This window comes from Bufo gargarizans, chromosome 6 (assembly GCF_014858855.1).
Source record: "Bufo gargarizans isolate SCDJY-AF-19 chromosome 6, ASM1485885v1, whole genome shotgun sequence".
In the NCBI taxonomy this organism is placed as follows: domain Eukaryota; kingdom Metazoa; phylum Chordata; class Amphibia; order Anura; family Bufonidae; genus Bufo; species Bufo gargarizans.
In genome coordinates, this window is record NC_058085.1 from 125,822,807 (window position 1) to 125,846,154 (window position 23,348).

The window sequence follows — 23,348 nt, forward strand, 5'->3', positions numbered from 1 at the left end:
GTTTCTCTTTTTCTTCTGTGACAATGCTTAGTGTTGGACATCTGGTCTCTTGAAGAGCCTTTGTTCAGCTGGGTTTTGGGGGATCTGCAAGGGATCTGGCTTTGGTGAGGCCTTGGTGGTTGCAATTATGGTGAGCTGGTTTTTGGATCTAGGTGGATTTAAAACAAAGGGGAAAACAAAAGCGAACAAATAATCCCTATTTGTGTTAGGGAAACAAAGAATGATCTGAATGCGTGGCAGATGCCTGGGGACAGTGATTGTGGACTAGTTTTCACTTCACGTTTTGCATAAGTCCAGGTCTTCTGAGGGTTTGAGATCCATTCTTCTTGCATAGTCGGGATTTCTTTCTTCTTTCTTGTAGTGGTTGTGTCTACGTTGTTAAGTTGTAATTGTTTGAGCAATTTTTGCCCTTCATCTGTATTGTGGATGATGTGGGTTGTTCCTTCTTTTTGTACGATTAACTTAGTAGGAAATCCCCATCTGTAGGGTATCTTATTTTCTCTCAGGCATGAGTTTATTGGATGGAATTTTTTCCTTTCCAGTATAGTTGCTTGTGAAAGGTCTGTGAAAAGAATAACGTGCCTGTATGGATCGGGTAGAGATTGGAGTTTTTTGCCGCAGACATGAATTCTTCTTTGACATGGTAGAAGTGAATACGGGCAAGGACGTCTCTCGACTTGTTTTCTTGGATGTTTTGGGTTTTGGAAGTCTGTGTGCTCTATCAACAGTAAGGTGAGGCTTCTGGTAGCAGGGCCTGCATAAGTTTTTGTAGATATTTAGAAAATTCTCCTGGGGACACTGTCTCAGGGATCCCCCTAAATTTGACAGTGTTTCGCTTAGAGCAGTCTTCTAGGTCTGCTAATTTCGCTTTAATGGCTGTGATGTCGTCTTGTTGGGAGTTATGTGCATCTACTAGGGTATTGTGTGCATTTGCGTATTCCGCCATTTTGTTTTCAATGGGATTTACTCTCTCTCCGAACTCATCTAGGTTTGTGGAAATAGCGTTGCACATTTGTGCTATGTCAGCTTTGATGGAGCACTTTAAAGCCATCAGCATTTCTTTCATCAAATCTACTGTGATGACGTCATTAGAAGTGGGTATATGGGCAAATACTCCCATGGTGTGGGGTGATAGAGAAGTGGACGCACCTACCTCATGTGAAGGGGATTGATTGTTGTCCATCCCTGGTTTTTGCTTGGCTGGACTTCTATTTTTTTTTTAGGTATCTGAGAAAGCTGCATCTTTTTCTTCTTGCAGTATCTCCTGCTGAGTTATATTGAAGCTTTTTGCTCTCTGTATCGATCTTGCAGGTTTGGTGTTTTTAAAACCAGTTGTGGTTGTGTCTCTGCCTGGAGTCTTTTCAGCTTTTGATAAATGTTTTGTACTCCTCCTATCGTCTCTCTCCTCTATAGATGCCGAGGGGGAGCTGCTGCAGCTGGAGGAGCGTGAGGTTTGATGCATGTGCTTCTCCGCTGGGAGGAAGACGTCGGCGAGGTGCTTCGGGGGCTCCCTTCTTCTACTACTCTTCACCATGGTGGGTAACTCTGCTATATTTCACAATTTTGATGTTTTAAAAGGCTGTGTAGATCGCCTGAGGGTGTTGGATCAGCCTCGCTATGCTTGTGAAGTCCCGAGCAAATTCAAACTACGCCCATCTTGCCCGGAGCTCGACCACGCCCCCTATCGCAGATTTTCATGTGTAATATCCACAGCGTACAGTGGCAACAAAGTTGATGAGATTTTATGCTGCAGAAATTCACAGCCATTCCTGCGGCAAAAAGATCGCCTGCAAGACATGCAGTTTTTGCGGGAATATTTTTCACATATCTGAGTCAAAATTCACATCAGACTTTATGCTGCATTTTCTGTCATGTGTGGGTTTATCTTTAGGCCTTTGGGTATGTTCACATGGTTGTATTAGTGCACTAAAAGATTATACGTGGAATCTGTATTAAATAAAATCTATGCATTTCCTGTGCTGTTTTTATTAGATGGTCTGAAGTGGTTTACGGTGAGGATTTTGATGTGGATTTTGCTGCCTTTATAATTTCCCTGTGGAATCCACACAAAGGTTATTTTCAGACTGAGGATTTTGGGCAAGGGTTTCAGCGCAGATTCAGTGCCAAACACTGGGCTGAATCTACACTTGAACCACTTGCCATTGTTTTCAATAGGAGGTTGTACTGCAGTTCATGTGGCAGAGTATTTTTGATGCACGCTTTTCAAGACTGCACCAAGAATGTATAGGTCCATTTTTGTTGCACGTACCCCTCTCAAAGATGCAGCAGGAGCCTGTTCTCCGTTTAGCTCCATTCAATGGAGCTAAACCTAAAACAGGTCTGCATTAAAACCCCCCGGCAAAAACCGCAGCACATCGCAGCTGTTTCGACGCTGACAAAATCCTCCATCTGAACATACCCTAAGAATGAACATGTTGCATTTTTTCTAGTTCAAGTTTCCAAACGAAAAAGGAGAGTAGACTCAACGCAGATTTTGGTGCGTAAAATATGCCAAAATCCATGTGCACAATTGAAGAGTATGTTCAAACATGAAGGATACACTGTGGAGTTTCTGCCGTGGAATTGTGGGAAGGAAATCCACAGCAATTATTATTGTAGCAGAGTGAATATTTTATGAAATCACATCCACTCACTGCAGGAAACATCTCTGCAGAATTCATATGGGATTTGACTTGTGGTGAGGATCCACGGCAAAATCAATGATATAACTACATCTCACATCTGATTTCTCAGCAGAAATTACATGTGGATGTATTAGTAGTGTCACTTAACTCTGAAAAAAAATGTTGATATGGGTGCATTCACACGACCATTGTACGTGGAAAGCCCAAACCATGGACCCAGAAAACACGGGCCCTGGCCATCTGCACTCCGCATCGCAGACTTGACTCCACGATCTGCAAGATGTGGTGTAAGATAGAACATGTCCCTTCCGCGTTCTGTAGGTCTTATGTTTGCTGTCCACAAAATAGAGTCAGCTATTTAACAGTCCCGTGAAAGTACCCTAAAATGTTGATTGATGGAAGTCTGATCGCTGAGACCTACAACAATTGCTAGAACAAGGAGCGAGAAGTGTGTTCTCTCTCCTCACTTTCATTTCCTGCAGTGAGGAGAGAGAGTGCTGTTTGTGAGTACTTCTCTCTCCTTATTCTAGCGATCTGTGGGGTCTCAGCACCCAGATCCCCACCGATAAAAACTTTTGATATACCTCTATAATATTTTTTCAAAGTTCTGGGATACTATGGGTACATCCATGCAGAATGTAATTTCTGCTAAAAAATCGGAAGAAGATGAGTTAGATATGCATTTGTCTTTGATTTGGCTGTAGATCTGCTCTGGATTTCAGTGACACCATAAGTCTGTATGTGTTTCTCACCCCTTCCTATAGTGTTCTTTTGGTGTTTGCCAGGCAGAAATGTGTCAACATACCTTCTCTTTTTACTGTATGAAATAGCATATACGGAGGCATCTAGTTAAAAAAATATACAGTTTGGCCTTATAAGTGATGTTTGCCACTGTATGCCTACACTATGGCTTGTGTCAAAGCCATGCACCCGCTAAGCAGTTAGCTGACAACTCCTTGTCCAGGAATTCAACTGACAAATAAATAAGCAGTAAACGCACATGAGGCAAGGATAAATTGCAAAAAAGAAAGGATTTATTGACCACCATAAAAGCTAGAGAAACACCTTGTAAACTAGTGTCCTTGCATTTGAAGAAACAGGGAGAAGGGGCGGAAGGTATATATTGGCAATGCAGTATAAAACAGGCTGTGTGACGACACCATGTTTTTTCTGGGTTGCTTTGATTCAGGCTCAGCGGACTCTTGTGGTAGCTGTAAGGAGAAGACGGAGGGTTGTCATTCTTCATTATACACAGTCACAGTTTAGATTTTATTGTACACATACTGAGACCCAATTTTTGGCTTCCTCCAAGGAGCAAACATGGGCAATACGGTTCTTGGAGAGTAGGGGTGTATAGTACCATGACCTAATACAGTGCAGGCTTCATTTTTATTTTTTTTGCTTTAGAATGTCTGCTACTGCATGGGCACCCCTATCATAGCTGCTCAATATTAAACACAGAGCCTTTATGTGAAAAATCTTTGTGCTATGTATTCTAACCTTACCTTTTCTCATATAAAAAAAGAAAGTTTAGACTGGACTAAGGGGGTTTTCTGCTTCCAGGAACTTTACCACTCCTGTCCAGGGTCTGTGTGCCGTATTGCAACTCAACAACACAGCCCATGGACAAAAGTGGTGCTGTTCCTAGGGAAATTCCCTGACCAATTTTTTTATTTTTATTTAGACTGCCCCCACCTTGTTAGATATAAAGTGTAAAGATATTTACATGTAGTGGTAGTGCTTGTAGTTGAGGAATATCCACCAGTTACAGGAATCCTGGAAAACAGACATATAGTTACCATAATGTATATGTAAAATATATAAAATCGTTAGAGTTTCGGAGACTACAAGGTCAGTCTGGCCATACACATGCAATGAGCCCAGATCTATCACTCTTGATATCTTCATTCACATACCTACTTGGTTCTTCTGAGCAAGAATATGTTCTAAGTTCGAAGAGGCAATGGATCATCTCGCAGACAACAAGAGGATAGGACAGCTGAAATCCAACATGCCCTCTTCTGGTCTCCCAGACATGTGCCCCAGGGAGGACCCCCATACACATTAGATGATTGGCCCGTTCAGCCAAAATTGGTGGGTTCGACATACACTTAAAGTATATGGCCAGGTTAAGGTGTATGGGATATCTTCATAGATAGGAAATTGCTTGATGAGGATTGGTTGGTGATCAGGCAGAAGAGCATAAGTTCAAATGGAATGGCTAAAATTATCAGAAGAGGCCAAAATTGCCCTTCCTGCTCTATTGCCTTATAGATTGCTATTGTTAGTTTTAGTTGTGCATTTACTGTAGCTAGTTCTATTATATATGTATCCAACCAGTTAGTTACTGGCATAATGGTAGCATCTCTCTGTATCTAAATTGAAGTAAAGAAACTATAATGTAGTATTATTATGCACATATGACCATGCACTGACTGTGGCCTTCTGATGAGTGGTGCCCCATGTTTTCAATGCAGACCCCAAATATGGTGGCCAGTATATAATATAAGATCAATGACTTGCAAATAGCAGAAAATAATTGTTCCTGCAGGACTCACTTGCCGTCTTGTGAATCCAGCAGCTCTCTGTATTTGGCAATCTCTTGTTCCAGGCGGGTCTTCACATCTAATAGCATCTTGTATTCACTGCTCTGAAGTTCCAGCTGGCTCCTGATCTCTTGAAGCTCACACTGGACCTTGGCTATGACTTCCTGGAGTTGTGACAACTGTGCGCAGTAGCGTCCTTCTGTTTCTGCCAAGGAGGACTCTAGAGCTGCTTTCTGCATGAGAAAGACGGTTTATTATGGGAATTCCAGGCAATCAGAATACAGTTTTATAATGGCAATGCCTTTTGAGGATCACATTGTATACATTAACCAGTACAGTGTTCTTAAATGGTCTAATTGTAGAATATGGAGTCTCTGCTGCTTCCATTTATGATTAAACAGTAACTTTCCAGACCAGGCATAAGTCTGGCCATTAAATAGCTGTCGGAGGAACAAGTGTTCTTTCCTGACTACCTTGATCTACAGCAAAAATAGCGTGGGACTGCATTATCCTGAACAATCTATCGCAAATACCTTATACACATGCAAGCACAGGGAGGTAAGCCATTGCCAAACACTTCCTATGAACAAAAGGATCAAGCGTTAAAAAGCCCCTGTACAGATTAGATTGTCAGCCTGTTGGCAGGTTTGGCCAATGTACATCTATTGTGTATAGCTAGTTTAGCCCTTAATAGAAATATTCAATTTTCTGACATTGATTCTAATCTTTGCCCATCCCCCCAAGTCAAGGAAGTCTTCCCTTTTCCAAGAGACTCCTGGACATTTTGGGAGAGTTGTGCAGAATGATAGTTTAGAATCTATCCCACCTTCCTTTCTTACCTCCAGGCTATACAAATTACCCTCCACCATTTCTGCAACCTGTCTTTTGACCTCTTCTATTTTTATGTTTTTGTAGATTAAGTCTGCCTTTCACATCTATATCTTAACAGTTAATCGCCAGCCCATGATAAATAATATATGAAGGGGTTGTCCCATTACAACAATGTATTCCCTATTATTCACAATGTCTGGTCAGCGGGGGTCCACCTGCTCAGGCTCCTGCCATTTACTAGAGCAGCACACGTGTTCTCGCATTTGAATAAAGTGGCGGACATGTGTAACACCCCAGAGCGGTGTTACCACTTCTGCACATTGCTACTGTTTTTTTCTGGTCTAACAAAATCATCTTATGTATTGTTGTCCAGGTCCTATACACTGTACATTCCTAGTCTGTTTGCAACTATTATGTTCATATCATGGGCCTGTTTCACCAGCAGGCGGCAGCAAACACAGCAGAGCAGTACTTAGATAGAATGGAACTTACCATTCTATTCTAACCCACTCTGGAGAGAAGTGGGCTTGTCCTACTTCCTGCAGGAAGGGTGGGGACCAGTTAGTCTAGCTTATCGATAGACAGGGGAACAGTGTACAGGGGCACGTCACTGCTGTACGTGCCCATGCCAGCCAGAGCACCTTAAGCTCTGCTGGCCATGCCCACGCCAGCCAGAACACCTTAAGCTCTGCTGGCCATGGAGACCAAAGCTTGAAGCCTTCAGGAGCCAGGAGGAAAGTTTCCTGGCGTAACCTAAAGTCACACTACAGAGAAGTGCAGCATACAGAAGAAGCTGAGGTTATACAGCCAGCCTGTCAGTACAGCAGAGTCAGAGAGAAACAGAGACATAGCAGAGTTTGCCTGCCAGTTTGATGCTAAAGCCTGCTGGAACCAAGACAAAGCCTGAAACTGGAGAAACGTTTATTAAGTAAAGCTGCCATTGAACTTCATCTCAAGGTCTGGACTCAAGTTATTTCTTCAAATACCTCAATAATTCTCCCTATTTATTGCTTAGGAGCCAAAGCCTGGGGTCCAGCCATATCCAGGTAGGAGCACCGTGACACACATAAAGAGACTATTTAGGCCGCACAGTACCGCTCTGCATTTCCTACACCTGGGATGTGATAAATTAGGGCCCTGGGGGTAGGCCGCACGTTGCACAAGCTACTGCTCTATTCATCTCTATGAGTCTGCCAGGGATAACTAGGAAGCTATCTCCAGCAGTCCCACATTATCCATGGAGTGGCAGCATGTCTGCTTTCTATGTTAAATATTACAGAAGCATAAGAACTCCTGGGCCCCAATTCAAAATCTATAATAGTACCCTCAACCTACCACGTGTTTTTTTTTTTATAATAAAGGTGTCTTATGTGGCAGAAGGGGCCATTAAACATTTTCAGGTTCCAGGACCTAGAGTGAACGCTACCTCTGCACCTCTATTGGTGTATTTTACCATTAGTAGGCATGGGCTGTATTCATGTCTTTACCATAGTCAATTGTACCTATGGCTCTGTTCACTTACCATACTGAGTTGAGACTGCAACTCTATCTCCAGACTCTGTAGAGTGTGTTTGAGGTTTGTGATTTCTGATTTAGAGGTTTGGACTTCTTGACTTCCAGTGACAACTTGTACTTGCAGTTCCTTGGTCTAAAACATACAATAACGTGAAAGAAATTTATTAGTGACCTGACAGCTATGGGATAAACATAGAGATTCCAATAAAATATTTTAAAAAGTTGCTGCCTGCAGAGAACAAAAAGCAAGATATACAACTGCTATGGGATTAAAGTGATTATTCTTCAATTTAGGGCCCTTTTAAACAGGGCAATAATAGGCTGAACCAGAGTTCAAAAGAACTTTCATTCCCAATCAATTGGCCCTTGTAACAGGGCAGCAATCAGCCAACAACTATTCTGTCGGCTATTCGCATGTTTTACGTGAGCCTTAAAATCATAGTTTTCAGCAGCACATCTCTCTCTGGTTAAACAGGTAATATGCAAACAAAATGAAGACCAAAAAATGATAGTAGTCCCCATACAGTTTGGACCAGGCCATGTAAAAGCCCTTTAAACCAGTTCACCATGCAATTCAGATTGGCTTTACAGTTCTCCAAACTCACCTGGGCCAGGAACCTTTCTTCAGCTTCTTTTTGATATTTGTTAGCCAATTTTTCATAATCAGCTCTCATGTCAGCCAGGATCTTGCTCAGATCAATACCAGGAGCAGCGTTCATCTCCACATTGACATTTCCACTGACTTGGCCTTGCAGTCCTTTCATCTCCTATAACATAATTCCGTAAATTCCATAATTTGGTCTACTGGAATTCATAATCATTTACAAAAGTCTTTATCTCACCTCCTCATGGTTCTTCTTCAGGTAGGCCAGTTCTTCAGTTAAGCTTTCAATCTGGTTCTCAAGGTCAGCCTTGGATAAGGTGAGTTCATCGAGAACCCTGCGGAGACCATTGATATCAGCGTCCACGCTCTGGCGGAGAGCCAGCTCGTTCTCATACCTGCAAACAAACATGCATTTTAGAGACTGAGTACAGATATATGTAACTACTACTAGTTTTCTACTATATCAGAAAAAAGCTAAGAACTTAAGATGTCTGACACTGCTGAATCCAAACCCCTGATTGTGTGAAATTTTGGAACTTTGCTATTGAGCCCCATATACTTTGAACCCAAAGCTATCTACATTGGTAAGGAATACATGACCAATACTTACTTGATCCTGAAGTCATCAATAGTAAGTCTTGTGTTATCGATGGCCAAGATCACTTTGTTATTATCAATATGGGCAGCAAGGATCTGTGGAGTTATCATACAATAATTTTGAGACTACTTCTATCATTTAGTTATGCTACCTATATTGTATCACTGGTGTAACATTGTTAAGGTTGTAAATGAAATAAATAAGAGCATGACTTAAATGCATGTGGTTACGTTAGAAGACATCTTTTCAGCAGGCAGCATACCCATACCTGACACAATCAGATATGTTATCATTTATAACAGTCTCTTGAAAGCCTTATATGATTATTCCTGGGTTATGCTGGTAATTTTTAATAGGACAACCAACAAATATATATTCCATAATTGCATGCAATGGAAGCAGTAATAAATATGTGTTTCAAAAACAGATAAACAGTAAAATCACAGGTATGTTATGATTTTTCTTGGAAACATTAAATTCTCAGGGTGCTAGTTTATCCTGTAGATTGCCTGTAACTGCTATACTGCCTTTAGGAAATGTTTAATCGGTTGTCACATGATCGGTCTGATTTTGTGCTACATTTGTCAGAAAGCCTGAAGCCTGGTCTAATATTTCATGATATTTACTGATACATTTAGTATGTATTTAAAGAACATGTAACCCTTGGTACCTAGGATACATAACGTAACTATGCTGGGTGAGTACATGGAAGCTGTAGACAAATCATAGTTAAAAGTTCTTTCATTCAGGTCAAAGGTTCAGTACCCTAGCCCTCTATCTAAATAACCTGGTCAAGTTAAGACAGTCTTTTTATCGACCCCTGGGCATCAAGAACCTAGGAAAGATACTCCATAAGCCTGCCCCAGCTACATCCTTATACATTTACCCTCAGATCTTTTGTTCTCTCCTAATCAAAGAAGTGTTAAGATAACTCTCTAACAATGTAAGTAACAACCCTGTTGCTCTTATTGGACCCAGAGAGACCAGGAATCTAGCCCCATCCCCTTGACTTAGTGTTGTGAACTTGCAAGGTCTCCACCTTTTCTCAAACATTGTAACTCAAGAAACCCAGTAAGGATCATATTGATCTACGGGTCACTGAAGCTCTATGAGATTGCTGGTGTGAAAAAGGACAACAGTCCAATTTTCAGTTTGAGTTGAATTTGAGATGTACAATGCTCTCACAACGCATTGCAGCAAGGTGTGTTTGATACCGATCCCCTCAAGGCATGGTTTCCCAATAGAGTCTTATTACTCTTAGAAGGTACAAAATCTTGTCTGCCAAATTAGTCTGTGTTTCATCTTGTTGCAGACTGTCTGTAGCTAATATCTACAGAGGTGTGAACTCTTGTTTATATCCTATTAATATTAACAGTTTAGGCAGTATTTGAACTTCATTCCTGTTATATACTTGTAGCATTGACACATTGCTCATGATACCAGGGATACCTGCTGTGTAGGTGATGCACAATTACTTAATCTGCAGTTACCCATATTCAGGAGGCTAAATGTAGCCCAAGGCTGACAAAGTGTAGAATGTATAGTGTGAAGTTGGTTATCTGGATATAATTAATACATTGTACATAAAGCAGAAAATACAACTGTGTAACGGCTACAAGGACCAGATATTTTGAATTGAACTGGAGCCTTACCTTAGCACGAAGATCTTCAATTATCTTATAGTATTGGCTATAGTCTGCTTCCTTTTTAATGGGACTCTGCTTATCATACCATTCCCGAATCTTCTTCTCTAGTTCTGCATTAGAATCTTCCAAGGCGCGCACTTTGTCCAGATAGTTTGACAAACGGTCATTTAGGTTCTGCATTGTCATCTTCTCATTGCCGGAAAGAAGACCGTCTCCAAATCCACCTTGGTTAAAGCCACCGCCAAAGCCAGCTCCACCACCAAAGCCAGCACCACCACCGAAGCCAGCACCACCACCGAAGCCAGCACCACCACCATAGCCAGCACCACCACCAAAGCCAGCACCACCACCATAGCCAGAACCACCACTAAAGCCAACTCCGCTACCAAACCCAGCATCTGCAGCACCACCATAGCCACCATCAAAACCAGAACCTAAGTTGCCAGCACCAAAATCTGTACCCTGGTAGCAACCTGCATTTCCACCAAACTTTCCCCCTGCTGCACTGGAACCATATTTAGAAAAAGAAACAGAATTCCTTGAGCCAACTCCCCTTCCACCGGCTACAGACCCAGTTGATGCCCTGTAAGAAGTTGATGAAGAATGATAAGCCATGTCTACAAGTTGCAGATGATCTCAAACCAATATATTAGTCACTAATACAGCCTGTTCTAGTGCTGCAGGAGTATGTCCTGCACCCCACTAGTCTCCTTATAAATACTTTTCAATGGGTGTTACCTTTCAGAACCTAATTATTAGTCATTACGTGTCTGCCAGAAGTGAAATACTTGCCAATAATGAATTGATTACACTCATGTTTTTTTCTGCATTATTTTCCTTCTTGGATACAGTTGACACATAACTTTCACAGTTGATGTTTTTTTCTATTGTTTATCTTCACAAACCTATAATTTAGGCAGGGTGTATTCATGTAGGTACATATCACGCAATTACATCTCATTGAACTTTTTAGAAGGATCAGTCCACCCACATCACTGATTCAGTGCAGAATACCTGCAGTATGTGTCTAAAGTGTAGGTGCACTTCTAATGGACTTATATACATGGACAAGATTGTCACCTATGCATTAAAAATTTTAATTGTAAAGGGCTTAAGGGAAGTTAAATAGCCTACCATTGCCCTGAAAATTCAACAGCAAAATTCAGTTCTGAGTTAATGATGGGGAGAGGGGCAGGATATTCATCACTGCAAGAGCAGAAAGAGATTACAAACAGTACCTATCTTTCTGTGGTGGACTTCACACGTATGTTCATTACATAATCAGCCTATTGAGTTTAATCACCATATATTGCTTTATTTTTGCTGCGGGGGTGGTAAAGGGGAATTGAACAGTTGCTGCCAGGTTCCCCTGCAGAGTACAGCTAATCATTGGGGTCCAAGCAATAGCATTTCATTAGGAGACCCTTCTAACAAAGGGAAACTAAACTGAGGGAAACCATTTTGGTGCCAAATGAAATAACATACTTTCCTTGAGTGCAAAGCTGAAGAATTTGCCTAGATTCAATTATATTGCTGAGAAATACCAGCCCGTCTTATGTTTCATTTTCTACACCTGTTTTAGGAGTAGAAAATTATCTAAATCTACGCCAGCTAGAGAGCTGGCATAGATTTAGTCTGGCGGTAGGTGCGCCTAAGTTATGTAGAGGCCATCACAGAGTTATTAAGACCGGCGTCTAAATAAATGACTCCATAAGTGTCCACACGGGACTTGGCCAGCTTATGCTGGCCATACTCATTAGATGTATCTCAGATAAGGATCAAGCAGGTTGGATTTCAATTCCCTAATGCTTTTGTTCTTTAGGAGAGTTATTCAGTGATTCTGAGAACTGTATATACTGATTTGAGAAATAAGATGACCTTCATAAGGAAAGTTTGAGGCATGGGACGTTTCTCAAAATCATGTACATAGCAGAACCATACTCTTTATTCAACATATCCAATGTGTGGCATTCGGAAGGGGCACAGCTACAACTTTCTGCATCCACATCTGAAGAGCCACTGGAGGGAGACCTCCACATATACACCATACATGGCTGCTTTAAAAACTTCCAGCTGTACTATAATGGATTTTCCTGATTTTTTTTTTAGCTGGCTAAGGGACAACAGCAGGGAACTTCAGGGAAGGGTATGTACTGATCTCGAATCTAGTCTTGAAATTCTTCAGTTATATTCGGATTATAAGAGTGAACAAGACTTACAGTCTCGTATTTGCCTCCTGGCTGTTACTAAGCACTATAATCAGATAATGTCCTTCTTTCATCTCCTCTAACATTGCATACTTCATAAATGAATGGATGCACATGGATAATGTGCAGTGAAAGCTCTGGTTTTCCTATTGACTTAGATATGGAAAAATGTAATATTGCAGAACAGCTGGAACCTGGAAAGACAATGCAGAAAAAAAGAAAACGTTAAGGTGACCATGTACACTGATGAATGATCATTTCATAGGAATGACCAGATCTTTTTTGTCCACAAAGTACCTTTCTTTGAGTGATAAATCTTTCATCCAACATGGAAAAGAAGACTCACCTGTGCCTGTCTGTGGTCTCACCGCTGTTCCATTTCCAGTCGCTTCTGGTCCATGCAGGACCGATAAGCGGCTGGGTCCTGTGACCACTGCGGCCAATCACAAGCCTTACAACAAAAATATTTCGAGGGAGACACAGCTCCACTTACAAATTTACTTTTATTAGATCCAATCAGTGGCGGTGCCGGTAGTGTTGAACCCTAGCCCGTCGAGTTCCAAGAGATCATAAGATGGAGAGAAGACCGCGGCACTCAATGTCTTCACAGTATGCAGGGGTAATTATAACTTTGGCTCATATTACTACTGTGGAGGCAGTGTGAGAGAATTAATATGTGCAGGCAGTGTGGGGCATATTACTACTGTCAGGCAGTGAGGAGGGAAGTTACTATTGTGGGGGCAGTGAGGGAGGAAGTTATTATGTTGGGGCCGTGTAGGGAAAATTACTACTGTGGGGGCAGTATGAGTGGAAATGACTATTGGGAGGCACTGTAGAGGCATTTCTATTGCAGGGACATATTAGGGGACATTATTTTTGGGGACACTATACAGGCATTATTACCTGGAGCACAATCTACAGTTTTATTATTATTACTGGGGGCACTCTATGGAGCATTTATAATAGCTGTAGACACTATAGGGACATTTTTTCTACTGGGGTCACTATTTGTTTTAGCAGTATAGTGCCTGGGGCATTGAGGAGCACAATGGGCACAGTATTGTAAGTGGCAGCAGGCTGACCAGGATGGGGAGGTTGATGGAAAAATTGACAAATCTAATTTGTCTGTGTAACAAACTATGTAGAGACGAAATGCGGCTGAAAGAATTTGTCATGGTGGTCTGGGTCAAATGGAGGAGAAGAGGAAAGAGTAGGTCTACATAACAGAAGATGTCACTGGTAGTGATGAGCGGGAGGTGCCATATTCGATTTCGCGATATTTCGCGAATATTCAAATGAATATTCGTGTTATATTCGTCGAAATCGAATATTCGTAATTATTCCAATTATCGCGAATAATATGCGATTTATTTTTCGCGTATTGCGATTATTTATCTTGATAGTATAAGGCAATGTTCCTATGCTAATTGACTATGGCTAGGCTAATATGTGTATTTTACGAAATTTTGTGATATTGCTCTAACTTCGTCTCTTAGAATATTACGAATATTCTAAAAGACGAAGTTAGAGCAATATTACGAAATTTCGTAAAATACACATATAGATTGTAATTTAGCTAATATAGTGCTATAATCCTTTTTTTTTTCCTCTAACTTTTTTTTTGCCTCTTCTGAACTTAAGTTTTGTAAAATATGTACACTATTAAAAAATATTACTATAGCAGTATATTAGCTTAAATACAATCTATGTGTATTTTACGAAATTTCGTAATATTGCTCTAACTTCGTCTTTTAGAAATTTCGTAATATTGCTCTAACTTCGTCTTTTAGAATATTGCGAATATTCTAAAAGACGAAGTTAGAGCAATATTAACCCCTTAAGGACCAGGCTCATTTTCACCTTCAGGACCAGGCCATTTTTTGCAAACCTGACCAGTGTCACTTTAAGTGCTCATAACTTTAAAACGCTTCGACTTACCCAGGCCGTTCTGAGATTGTTTTTTCGTCACATATTGTACTTCATGACACTGCTAAAATTGGGTCAAAAAAGTTAATTTTTTTGCATAAAAAAAATACATTTTTTACCAAAAATTTTGAAAAATTAGCAAATTTCAAAGTTTCAGTTTCTCTACTTCTGTAATACATAGTAATACCCCCAAAAATTGTGATGACTTTACATTCCCCATATGTCTACTTCATGTTTGTAGCATTTTGGGAATGATATTTTATTTTTTGGGGATGTTACAAGGCTTAGAAGTTTAGAAGCAAATTTTGAAATTTTTGAGAAATCTTCAAAATCCCACTTTTTATGGACCAGTTCAGGTTTGCAGTCATATTGTGAGGCTTAGATAATAGAAACCTCCCGAAAATGACCCCATTCTAGAAACTACACCCCTCAAGGTATTCAAAACTGTTTTTTCAAACTTTATTAACCCTTTAGGTCTTCCACAAGAGTTGATGGCAGATGGAGAAACAATTTAGAAATTTCTATTTTTTGGAAAATTTTCCAATATAATCAATTTTTTCCAGGAGTAAAACAAGGGTTAACTGCCAAACAACACTCAAAATGGGTTGCCCTGATTCTGTAGTTTGCAGAAACACCCCATATGTGGTCGTAAACTACTGTTTGGCCGAACGGTAGCACATAGAAGGAGGGGAACACCATATGGGTTTTGGAAGGCAGATTTTGCAGGACTGGTTTTGTTTATACCATGTCCCATTTGAAGCCCCCTGTTGCACCCCTAGAATAGAAATTTCAAAAAAGTGACTCCATCTAAGAAAGTACACCCCTCAAGGTATTCAAAACTGGGTTTACAAACTTTGTTAACCCTTTAGGTGTTCCACAAGAGTTAATGGCAGATGGAGAAACAATTTAGAAATTTCTATTTTTTGGAAAATTTTCCAATATAATCAATTTTTTCCAGGAGTAAAACAAGGGTTAACTGCCAAACAACACTCAAAATGGGTTGCCCTGATTCTGTAGTTTACAGAAACACCCCATATGTGGTCGTAAACTACTATTTGGCCGAACGGGAGCACATAGAAGGAGGGGAACACCATATGGGTTTTGGAAGGCAGATTTTGCTGGACTGGTTTTGTTTATACCATGTCCCATTTGAAGCCCCCTGTTGCACCCCTAGAATAGAAATTTCGAAAAAGTGACTCCATCTAAAAAGTACACCCCTCAAGGTATTCAAAACTGGGTTTACAAACTTTGTTAACCCTTTAGGTGTTCCACAAGAGTTAATGGCAGATGGAGAAACAATTTTGAAATTTCTATTTTTTGGAAAATTTTCCAATATAATCAGTTTTTTCCAGGAGTAAAACAAGGGTTAACTGCCAAACAAAACTCAAAATGGGTTGCCCTGATTCTGTAGTTTGCAAAAACACCCCAAATGTGGTCGTAAACTACTGTTTGGCTAAACGGCAGGACATAGAAGAAGGGGAACGCCATACGGTTTTTGGAAGGCAGATTTTGCTGGACTGGTTTATTTACACCATGTACCCTTTCAAGCCCCCTGATGCACCCCTAGAGTAGAAACTCCATAAAAGTGACCCCATCTAGGAAACTACGGGATAAGGTGGTTGTTGTTTTGGGACAATTTTTGGGGTAAATTAGATTTTTGGTTGCTCTATATTACTCTTTTTTGAGGCAATGTAACAAAAAAATTTAATTCTAAAATTGTTTCTACATTCGCTATTTAGTTTTGTGGAACACCTAAAGGGTTAACATAGTTTGTAAAGTATTTTTTGAATACCTTGAGGGGTGTAGTTTCTTAGATGGGGTCACTTTTTTGGAGTTTCTAGTCTAGGCTACATCAGGGGGGGCTTCTAATGGGACATGGTGTAAAAAAAAAAAACTGTCCATCAAAATCTGCCTTCCAGAAACCGTATGGAGTTCCCTTCGTTCTATGCCCTGCCGTGCGGCTATATAGCCATTTACGACCACATATGGGGTGTTTCTGCAAACTACAGAATTGGGGCAATAAATGTTTAGTTTTGTTTGGCTGTTAACCCTTGCTTTATTACCGGCAAAATGGATTTAAATTTAAATTTTGCCCAAAAATAGGTGTTTTGGCACCGTTTTTATTTTATATTTTTAACACCGTTCATCCGAGGCGTTTGGTAAAAAGTTATTTTTATAGCGACGACTTTTACGCACGCGACGATGCCCAATATGTATGGCTCTCAGACTTTGGAGACACTAAGCAGGCATCCTAAAACTGCGGCCCTCCAGATGTTGTAAAACTACAATTCCCACCATGCCCTGATGATGGCTGTAGGTTGTCTGGGCATGCTGGGAGTTATAGTTTTACAACATCTGGAGGGCCGCAGTTTGAGGATGCCTGCACTAAAACTAATATTTTTTGGGGAAAGAAAAATTGTTTTCGTGTCTCCAAAGTCTGAGAGCCATAGTGTTTTATGTTCTCTAGTGAACTGTTGGGGATTATAAAAATTTAGTACTCCATGGAAGTGTGATACTCCCTGAAGCAATCGATAATGCAGAGGCCCGGATGATCGGGGCACGTGTCACATTGAGTTGTGGTGTCCTTCCGTATCCCCCTCTTGTGACACACTCTGCACTTTTTTTGGGTTCGTCCCTTCTTTCCAGTATGGGGGACCACACCTGAAAAGTGTTGGCCAGGGACGATCCGGGCGCCTCCAGTTCCCGAGGTACTCCGGCCTGCTCTTTCCCGGTCCGAAAAGATCAGGTCTTTGAGGACTGCCTCATAGAATTGGAGGAATGTCCCTGTGCTGCCAGCGCTTCGGGATAGTACAAAAGAGTTGTACATGGCAACCTGCACCATGTAGACCGCAACTTTTTTGTACCATGATCAGAGAGATCAACTCCTCCCATATACCGATTGTAGTCGACGATACAATCGGGCTTGAGGACCGTTGCCGCGGTACCTCGCACAGGGACTGGGGTGGTGCTGTTACCGTGGATTGTGGACAGCATAAGGACATCCCCCTTGTCCTTATACCTGACCAGCAATAGGTTTCCACTGGTAAGTGCACGGGTCTCACCCCTGGGGATAGGTACCTGGAGGGGGTAGGCAGGGAGGCCGCGTTGATTTTTCCGCACGGTCCCACAAGCGAACGTGGATCTGGCGGCAAGGGACCTGAACAAGGGAATGCTGGTATAAAAGTTGTCCACGTACAAGTGGTAACCCTTATCCAGCAGTGGGTACATAAGGTCCCACACGAGTTTCCCGGTAACACCCAGAGTGGGGGGACATTCTGGTGGTTGAATCCGGGAATCTCGCCCCTCGTACACACGAAATTTGTAAGTGTACCCTGAGGTACTCTCACAAATTTTGTATAGCTTCACGCCATACCTCGCCCGCTTTGTGGGAATGTATTGGCGGAAACTGAGTCTCCCCTTGAACGCAACGAGAGACTCATCAACCGCGACCTCCCTTCCAGGTACGTAGGCCTGCTGAAATGTGGCCCCAAAGTGATCGATGACCGGCCGTATCTTGTACAGCCGGTCATAGGCAGGATCACCTCGGGGTGGACATGCTGCATTATCGGAATAATGCAGACATTTCCGGATGGCCTCAAACCGGTGACGTGTCATGACCATACTGTACAGTGGGGTCTGGTACAGGACGTCCCCACTCCAGTATTGCCTGACACTGGGTTTTTGGACTAGACCCATATGCAGCACGAGGCCCCAAAATGTCCTCATCTCGGCTGCACTGACCGGCGTCCAGCCACCGGGTCTAGCCAAAACTGAGCCTGGGTTTTGAGCGACGAACTGTTGGGCGTACAGATTCGTCTGCTCCACCATCAAATTCACCAGTGGGTTACTGAAAAAAAAACTTAAAAAGTCTATTTCAGTAAACCCCACTGTGGGAATCTGGATTCCAGGATTGCCAGCGAAATCCGGAATCTCAGGCTCAAAGTCCACTGGGGGACACCAGCTAAGTTCATCGGCAGGGGGCTCCGGTGAACTTATTTGGTGGGCCGGGAAACCAGTACGAACCCCAGGGCGGCTCGTACTAGGGTGGGCCACAGGATCCCTAGCATGTGTGGCCCCTGGCTCCGCCTGGCGGCGTCTCCGCTGCCTTGGTGGCTCATCGTCATCCGATGATGATGAGGAGGATGCGGATGACAAAAGGAACGTGGGGTCATCCTCATCCTCACTGGGGCTCTCAGAGTCGGAGGCAATCTGGGCATATGCCTCCTCGGCCGAGAACACCCGGCGGGCCATGGGTGTGTGTGTGTGCGTGTGTATGTGCGTGCGTGTAAACCTTTATTCTATGTGCGTGTGTGTGGGGGCACGGGTGTTCACGTACTAAAAAGTCCAGGCAAAAAAAATGGGCAAGTGTTAGGAAAAAAAAAAAAAAAAAAAGTTCAAACTTGCTGATCAGCGGTTCAACGCTGATCAGCGGTCGGTGGGGTGGTGTGGCGGGCGATGCGCTAACAGTGGACGGACGCTAAAAAGTGCCGGCCAGTCAGCGCACGCAGAAAAAAAAAAAAAAAGTGGTGGTGGGGGAAGGGTCTGGTGGTGGGGGGAGGGGGTTGGTGGGTAGGGGGGGGGGGCTGGTGGTGGTGGGGGGGCTGGTGGTGGGGGGATGCGGGGGGGGCAAGTGGCAGGGGGGGTCTGGGGTCTGAAAGTTGAAAAAAAAAAGTTTGGAATAAATGTGTTTTTTTTTTTGTTTTTTTTTTTCTAACTTTTCCCTTCTATCCCTGCCTAAAGGTGCCTCTCCCTCACTGACCCTAACCTACCTGGGTGGCGATGGGTGCAGGAGGGTGATGGATGCCGATTTAGGGGGACACAGGAGCTGGTGCTGGACGATGCTGCACGGTCAGGGTGTTGGACAGGAAGAGGAGGGGAGAGAGGAGCGCAGGAAGTTTGAATCTCGCGCCTCTCTCCCCTGCACCAATCAGCACACTGGACAGCGGCGTTCAGCACCAGGGCCAGCTCCGCCTCTGCAAATCCTCGGACTGCGATTGGTGGTGTAAAATTACGCCACCGATCGCAGTCTTTTTCCGGTTCATCGGGTCACAGGACACCCGAATGGACCGGAAACGCAGAAAACCGCAGGTCTGAATTGACCTGCGGTTTTCTGCGATCGCCGATACGGGGGGGTCCAATGACCCCCCCCTGCGTTGTTACGGGATGCCGGCTGAATGATTTCAGCCGAAATCCCGTTTCGATTAACCCCCGCGGCGCCGGAATTCAGATTTTATGTCAGGACGTACCGGTACGTCCTCGGTCCTTTAGGACTCGGGAAATAGGGCGTACCGGTACGTCCTCGGTCCTTAAGGGGTTAAGAACATTTGTAAAAGTCGAAATTGCGATGCGAGTAATATAACACGAAATAATCGCATGAAGATTTCAACTTAGCACTGCTATATTCCATATTCTAGCCTAATATGGAATATAGCAGTGCTAACTTAGCACAGCTATATTCCATATTAGGCTAGAATATGGAATATAGCAGTGCTAAATTGAAATCTTCATGCGATTATTTCGTGTTATATTACTCGCATCGCAATTTTGACTTTTGCGAAATTTCGTAAAATACACATATAGATTAGATTGTAATTTAGCTAATATGGAATATAGCAGTAAGTTGAAAACGCCACTGACTGGAGCAGCCAGGAAGCCAGGAATTCAAGGGACAGGTAAGAACAACTTTAGGGAAGTGGGAAATAAAAAAAATATAATAATAAAAACAAAAAAAGAATATTCGATTTCGCGAATATATAGAACGATATTCTAAATATTCGCGAAATCTCGAAATTGCGATATTCGAGAAAAAAATCGCAATTCGAATATTCGCGCTCAACACTAGTCACTGGATGCAAGAGGTATGTGGTGCTGTATTTTCCTATATGTAGTGCTGGCTCACTACTGTAACCTGCGTCTCATCTTCTCTGCCAAGTCAATTTTTTTATTATAATTATATTTAAAATTTGGCGACTAAAGATTTCATTTTAGAAAGGAATGAGATCTGCACACCCTCTAGTGGTGGCTGTTCATAGAGGAAAAGAGTCAATCCGTTACAAAAAGGGAGATCTATTGCACACCAGAAGATTATTTTTCAAGCAATGCTTTAATACATATTTGTGCAATTACATCATTTTGTATTTCATTTTCATCCAAAGTATGTAGCAACATATGGGGCCATAAAATAAAGTCCCAACGTTTCGGTTGAGTAGCGACCTTTATCAAGGGATCTGAAAGGAATAAGAAGAGCATATGTAGGATATCTGAGTTCACAAAATGTTTGTAAGGATGTGGTATACTATTATACTAGTATTATACTAGTATTCTACAGCCTTAGGCCTCATGCACACGTTTTTTTTTTGCGGATAAGATGGGGACCCTCTCATTTCAATGGGTCTGCCAAAAAATGCTGATAGTTCATCCGTTTGTGTTCTGCATCCGTTGTCCGTGTTTCCCTTCAGCAAAAAAAATAGTGCATGTCCTACTTTTTTCACATTTGTGGATAAGGATAGGCATTTATTACAAGGGATCTGTGAAAAAAAAACAGATCCTCCCCAAAAAACGGATGCCCCATTGTTTTTTTCTGGGGACGCACAATTTGCGGATGCAAAAAACAACTGTCATGTTCATGAGGCCTAACAAACATTTTGTGAACATATCCTACATATGCTCTTCTTATTCCTTTCAGATCCCTTGATAAAGGTCGCTACTCGACCGAAACAATGGGACTTTCTTTTAAGGCCCCATATGTTGCTACATACTCTAGATGGAAATTAAACACAAAATGATGTAATTGCACAAATATGTATTAAAGCATCGCTTGAAAAAGAATCTTCTGGTGTGCCATAGATCTCCCTTTTTATAAAAATGTAATTTGGCTCCTAAATTTTTCAGTTTAGGAGCCAATGGCTCCTGGTTATTTATTTTAGTCTGAAGCACTGAGACAATAAACTTTTCGTGCACCATTCTTCTGTGAATACCGCATTCATTTGGAACTGGGACGCATGCAACATAGTCACCAAGTCTCACCCCTGCTGATTTTTGTATCATGAAGTGGCTGTTGGTAGAGTTCGCATGAATTTACTGTGCCAGGACCTATTCTACTCGGTTAGATGGAACCACACTTCAGACACAATGTATTGCAACAAGTCCAAATGTCCGTCTATGATCATATCTAGAAAATGCAATACAACCCACACTTCTGTGTATGTACCATGTCCTTTAACTCTTGAACTACCGATACTTGGTATGGCTTCAGGTTAAGTGCTTTCAGTACACATTGGCATATTGTTCTGCTGATGTGCACCTACTGGGATAATTTTTGTATCAATTTCCTGTGGGCTTCTCATAATCCTCTCCTAGATATCTGTAACGGCGACTGGTATCCAATCAGATAGTCATCTTTTTTTAAGCTTACATGCTGTTCCATGCATGGGGCGCCTGATAATTTGACCACCACATTGTATAACCCTTTAATTAGATTACTATTAGGGATGAGCGAACTCGAACTGTATAGTTTGGGTTCGTACCGAATTTTGGGGTGTCCGTGACACGGACCCGAACCCGGACATTTTCGTAAAAGTCCGGGTTCGGGTTCGGTGTTCGTCGCTTTCTTGGCGCTTTTGTGACGCTTTCTTGGCGCTTTTTGAAAGGCTGCAAAGCAGCCAATCAACAAGCGTCATACTACTTGCCCCAAGAGGCCATCACAGCCATGCCTACTATTGGCATGGCTGTGATTGGCCAGAGCACCATGTGACCCAGCCTCTATTTAAGCTGGAGTCACTCTGCTCTGATTAGCGTAGGGAGAGGTTGCGGCTGCGACAGTAGGGCAAGATTAGGCAGATTAACTCCTCCAAAGGACTTGATTATTGATCGATCTGCAGCTGTGGATCATTGAGCTGCTGATACTCAATTGCTCACTGTTTTTAGGCTGCCCAGACCGTTTGTCAGTCACATTTTTCTGGGGTGATCGGCGGCCATTTTGTGTCTTGTGGTGCGCCAGCACAAGCTGCGACCAAGTGCATTTAACCCTCAATGGTGTGGTTGTTTTTTGGCTAAAGCCTACATCAGGGTGAAGCTGTCACACCAAGTGCATTTAACCAGCAATAATCTGTTTATTTTTTGGCCATATACTACATCAGGGGCAAGCTGCGCCTGTCACCAAGTGCATTTAACCCTCAATGGTGTGGTTGTTTTTTGGCTAAAGCCTACATCAGGGTGAAGCTGTCACACCAAGTGCATTTAACCAGCAATAGTCTGTTCATTTTTTGGCCATATACTACATCAGGGGCAAGCTGCGCCCGTCACCAAGTGCATTTAACCCTCAGTAGTGTGGTTGGTCAAGCTGTGACACCAAGTGCATTTAACCAGCAATAGTCTGTTCATTTTTTGGCCATATACTACATCAGGGGCAAGCTGCGCCTGTCACCAAGTGCATTTAACCAGCAATAGTCTGTTCATTTTTTGGCCATATACTACATCAGGGGCAAGCTGCGCCCGTCACCAAGTGCATTTAACCCTCAGTAGTGTGGTTGGTCAAGCTATCACACCAAGTGCATTTAACCAGCAATAGTCTGTTCATTTTTTGGCCATATACTAAATCAGGGGCAAGCTGCGCCTGTCACCAAGTGCATTTAACCAGCAATAGTCTGTTCATTTTTTGGCCATATACTACATCAGGGGCAAACTGCGCCCGTCACCAAGTGCATTTAACCCTCAGTAGTGTGGTTGGTCAAGCTGTGACACCAAGTGCATTTAACCAGCAATAGTCTGTTCATTTTTTGCCCATATACTACATCAGGGGCAAGCTGCGCCCGTCACCAAGTGCATTTAA

The 23,348-nt window shown here is 42.4% G+C and overlaps 1 protein-coding gene and 1 long non-coding RNA gene across 2 annotated transcripts in view; one reads left to right on the forward strand and one right to left on the reverse strand.

Moving 5' to 3' along the window:
• Positions 1-108: 108 nt before the first annotated feature.
• Positions 109-23,348, forward strand: part of LOC122941220 — a 74,286-nt gene continuing 51,046 nt past the window's right edge. Inside the window, exon 1 of the long non-coding RNA XR_006390428.1 lies at positions 109-1,535. This is a non-coding gene — a long non-coding RNA (uncharacterized LOC122941220). The remainder of the gene's footprint in view (positions 1,536-23,348) is intronic.
• LOC122941217 (keratin, type I cytoskeletal 13-like) lies at positions 3,658-11,207 on the reverse strand. The gene is made up of 8 exons (XM_044298283.1): positions 10,392-11,207; positions 8,752-8,834; positions 8,380-8,536; positions 8,143-8,304; positions 7,545-7,670; positions 5,204-5,424; positions 4,372-4,421; positions 3,658-3,856 (listed from the first exon to the last, which is right to left on the reverse strand). Exons 1-8 carry the CDS (start codon positions 10,998-11,000, stop codon positions 3,837-3,839), a joined length of 1,428 nt encoding a protein of 475 aa, XP_044154218.1. The 5' UTR covers positions 11,001-11,207; the 3' UTR covers positions 3,658-3,836.

Coding starts and splice junctions, on each gene's coding strand:
- LOC122941217 (XM_044298283.1), bottom strand. CDS start 11,000: ATGGCTTATCATTCTTCATCAACTTCTTACAGGGCATCAACTGGGTCT. Junction 8,835..10,391: donor TTGAAGATCTTCGTGCTAAG/GTAAGGCTCCAG, acceptor ATAACTCCACAG/ATCCTTGCTGCCCATATTGA. Junction 5,425..7,544: donor TGCAGTCTCAACTCAGTATG/GTAAGTGAACAG, acceptor TTTCTCATGCAG/AAAGCAGCTCTAGAGTCCTC.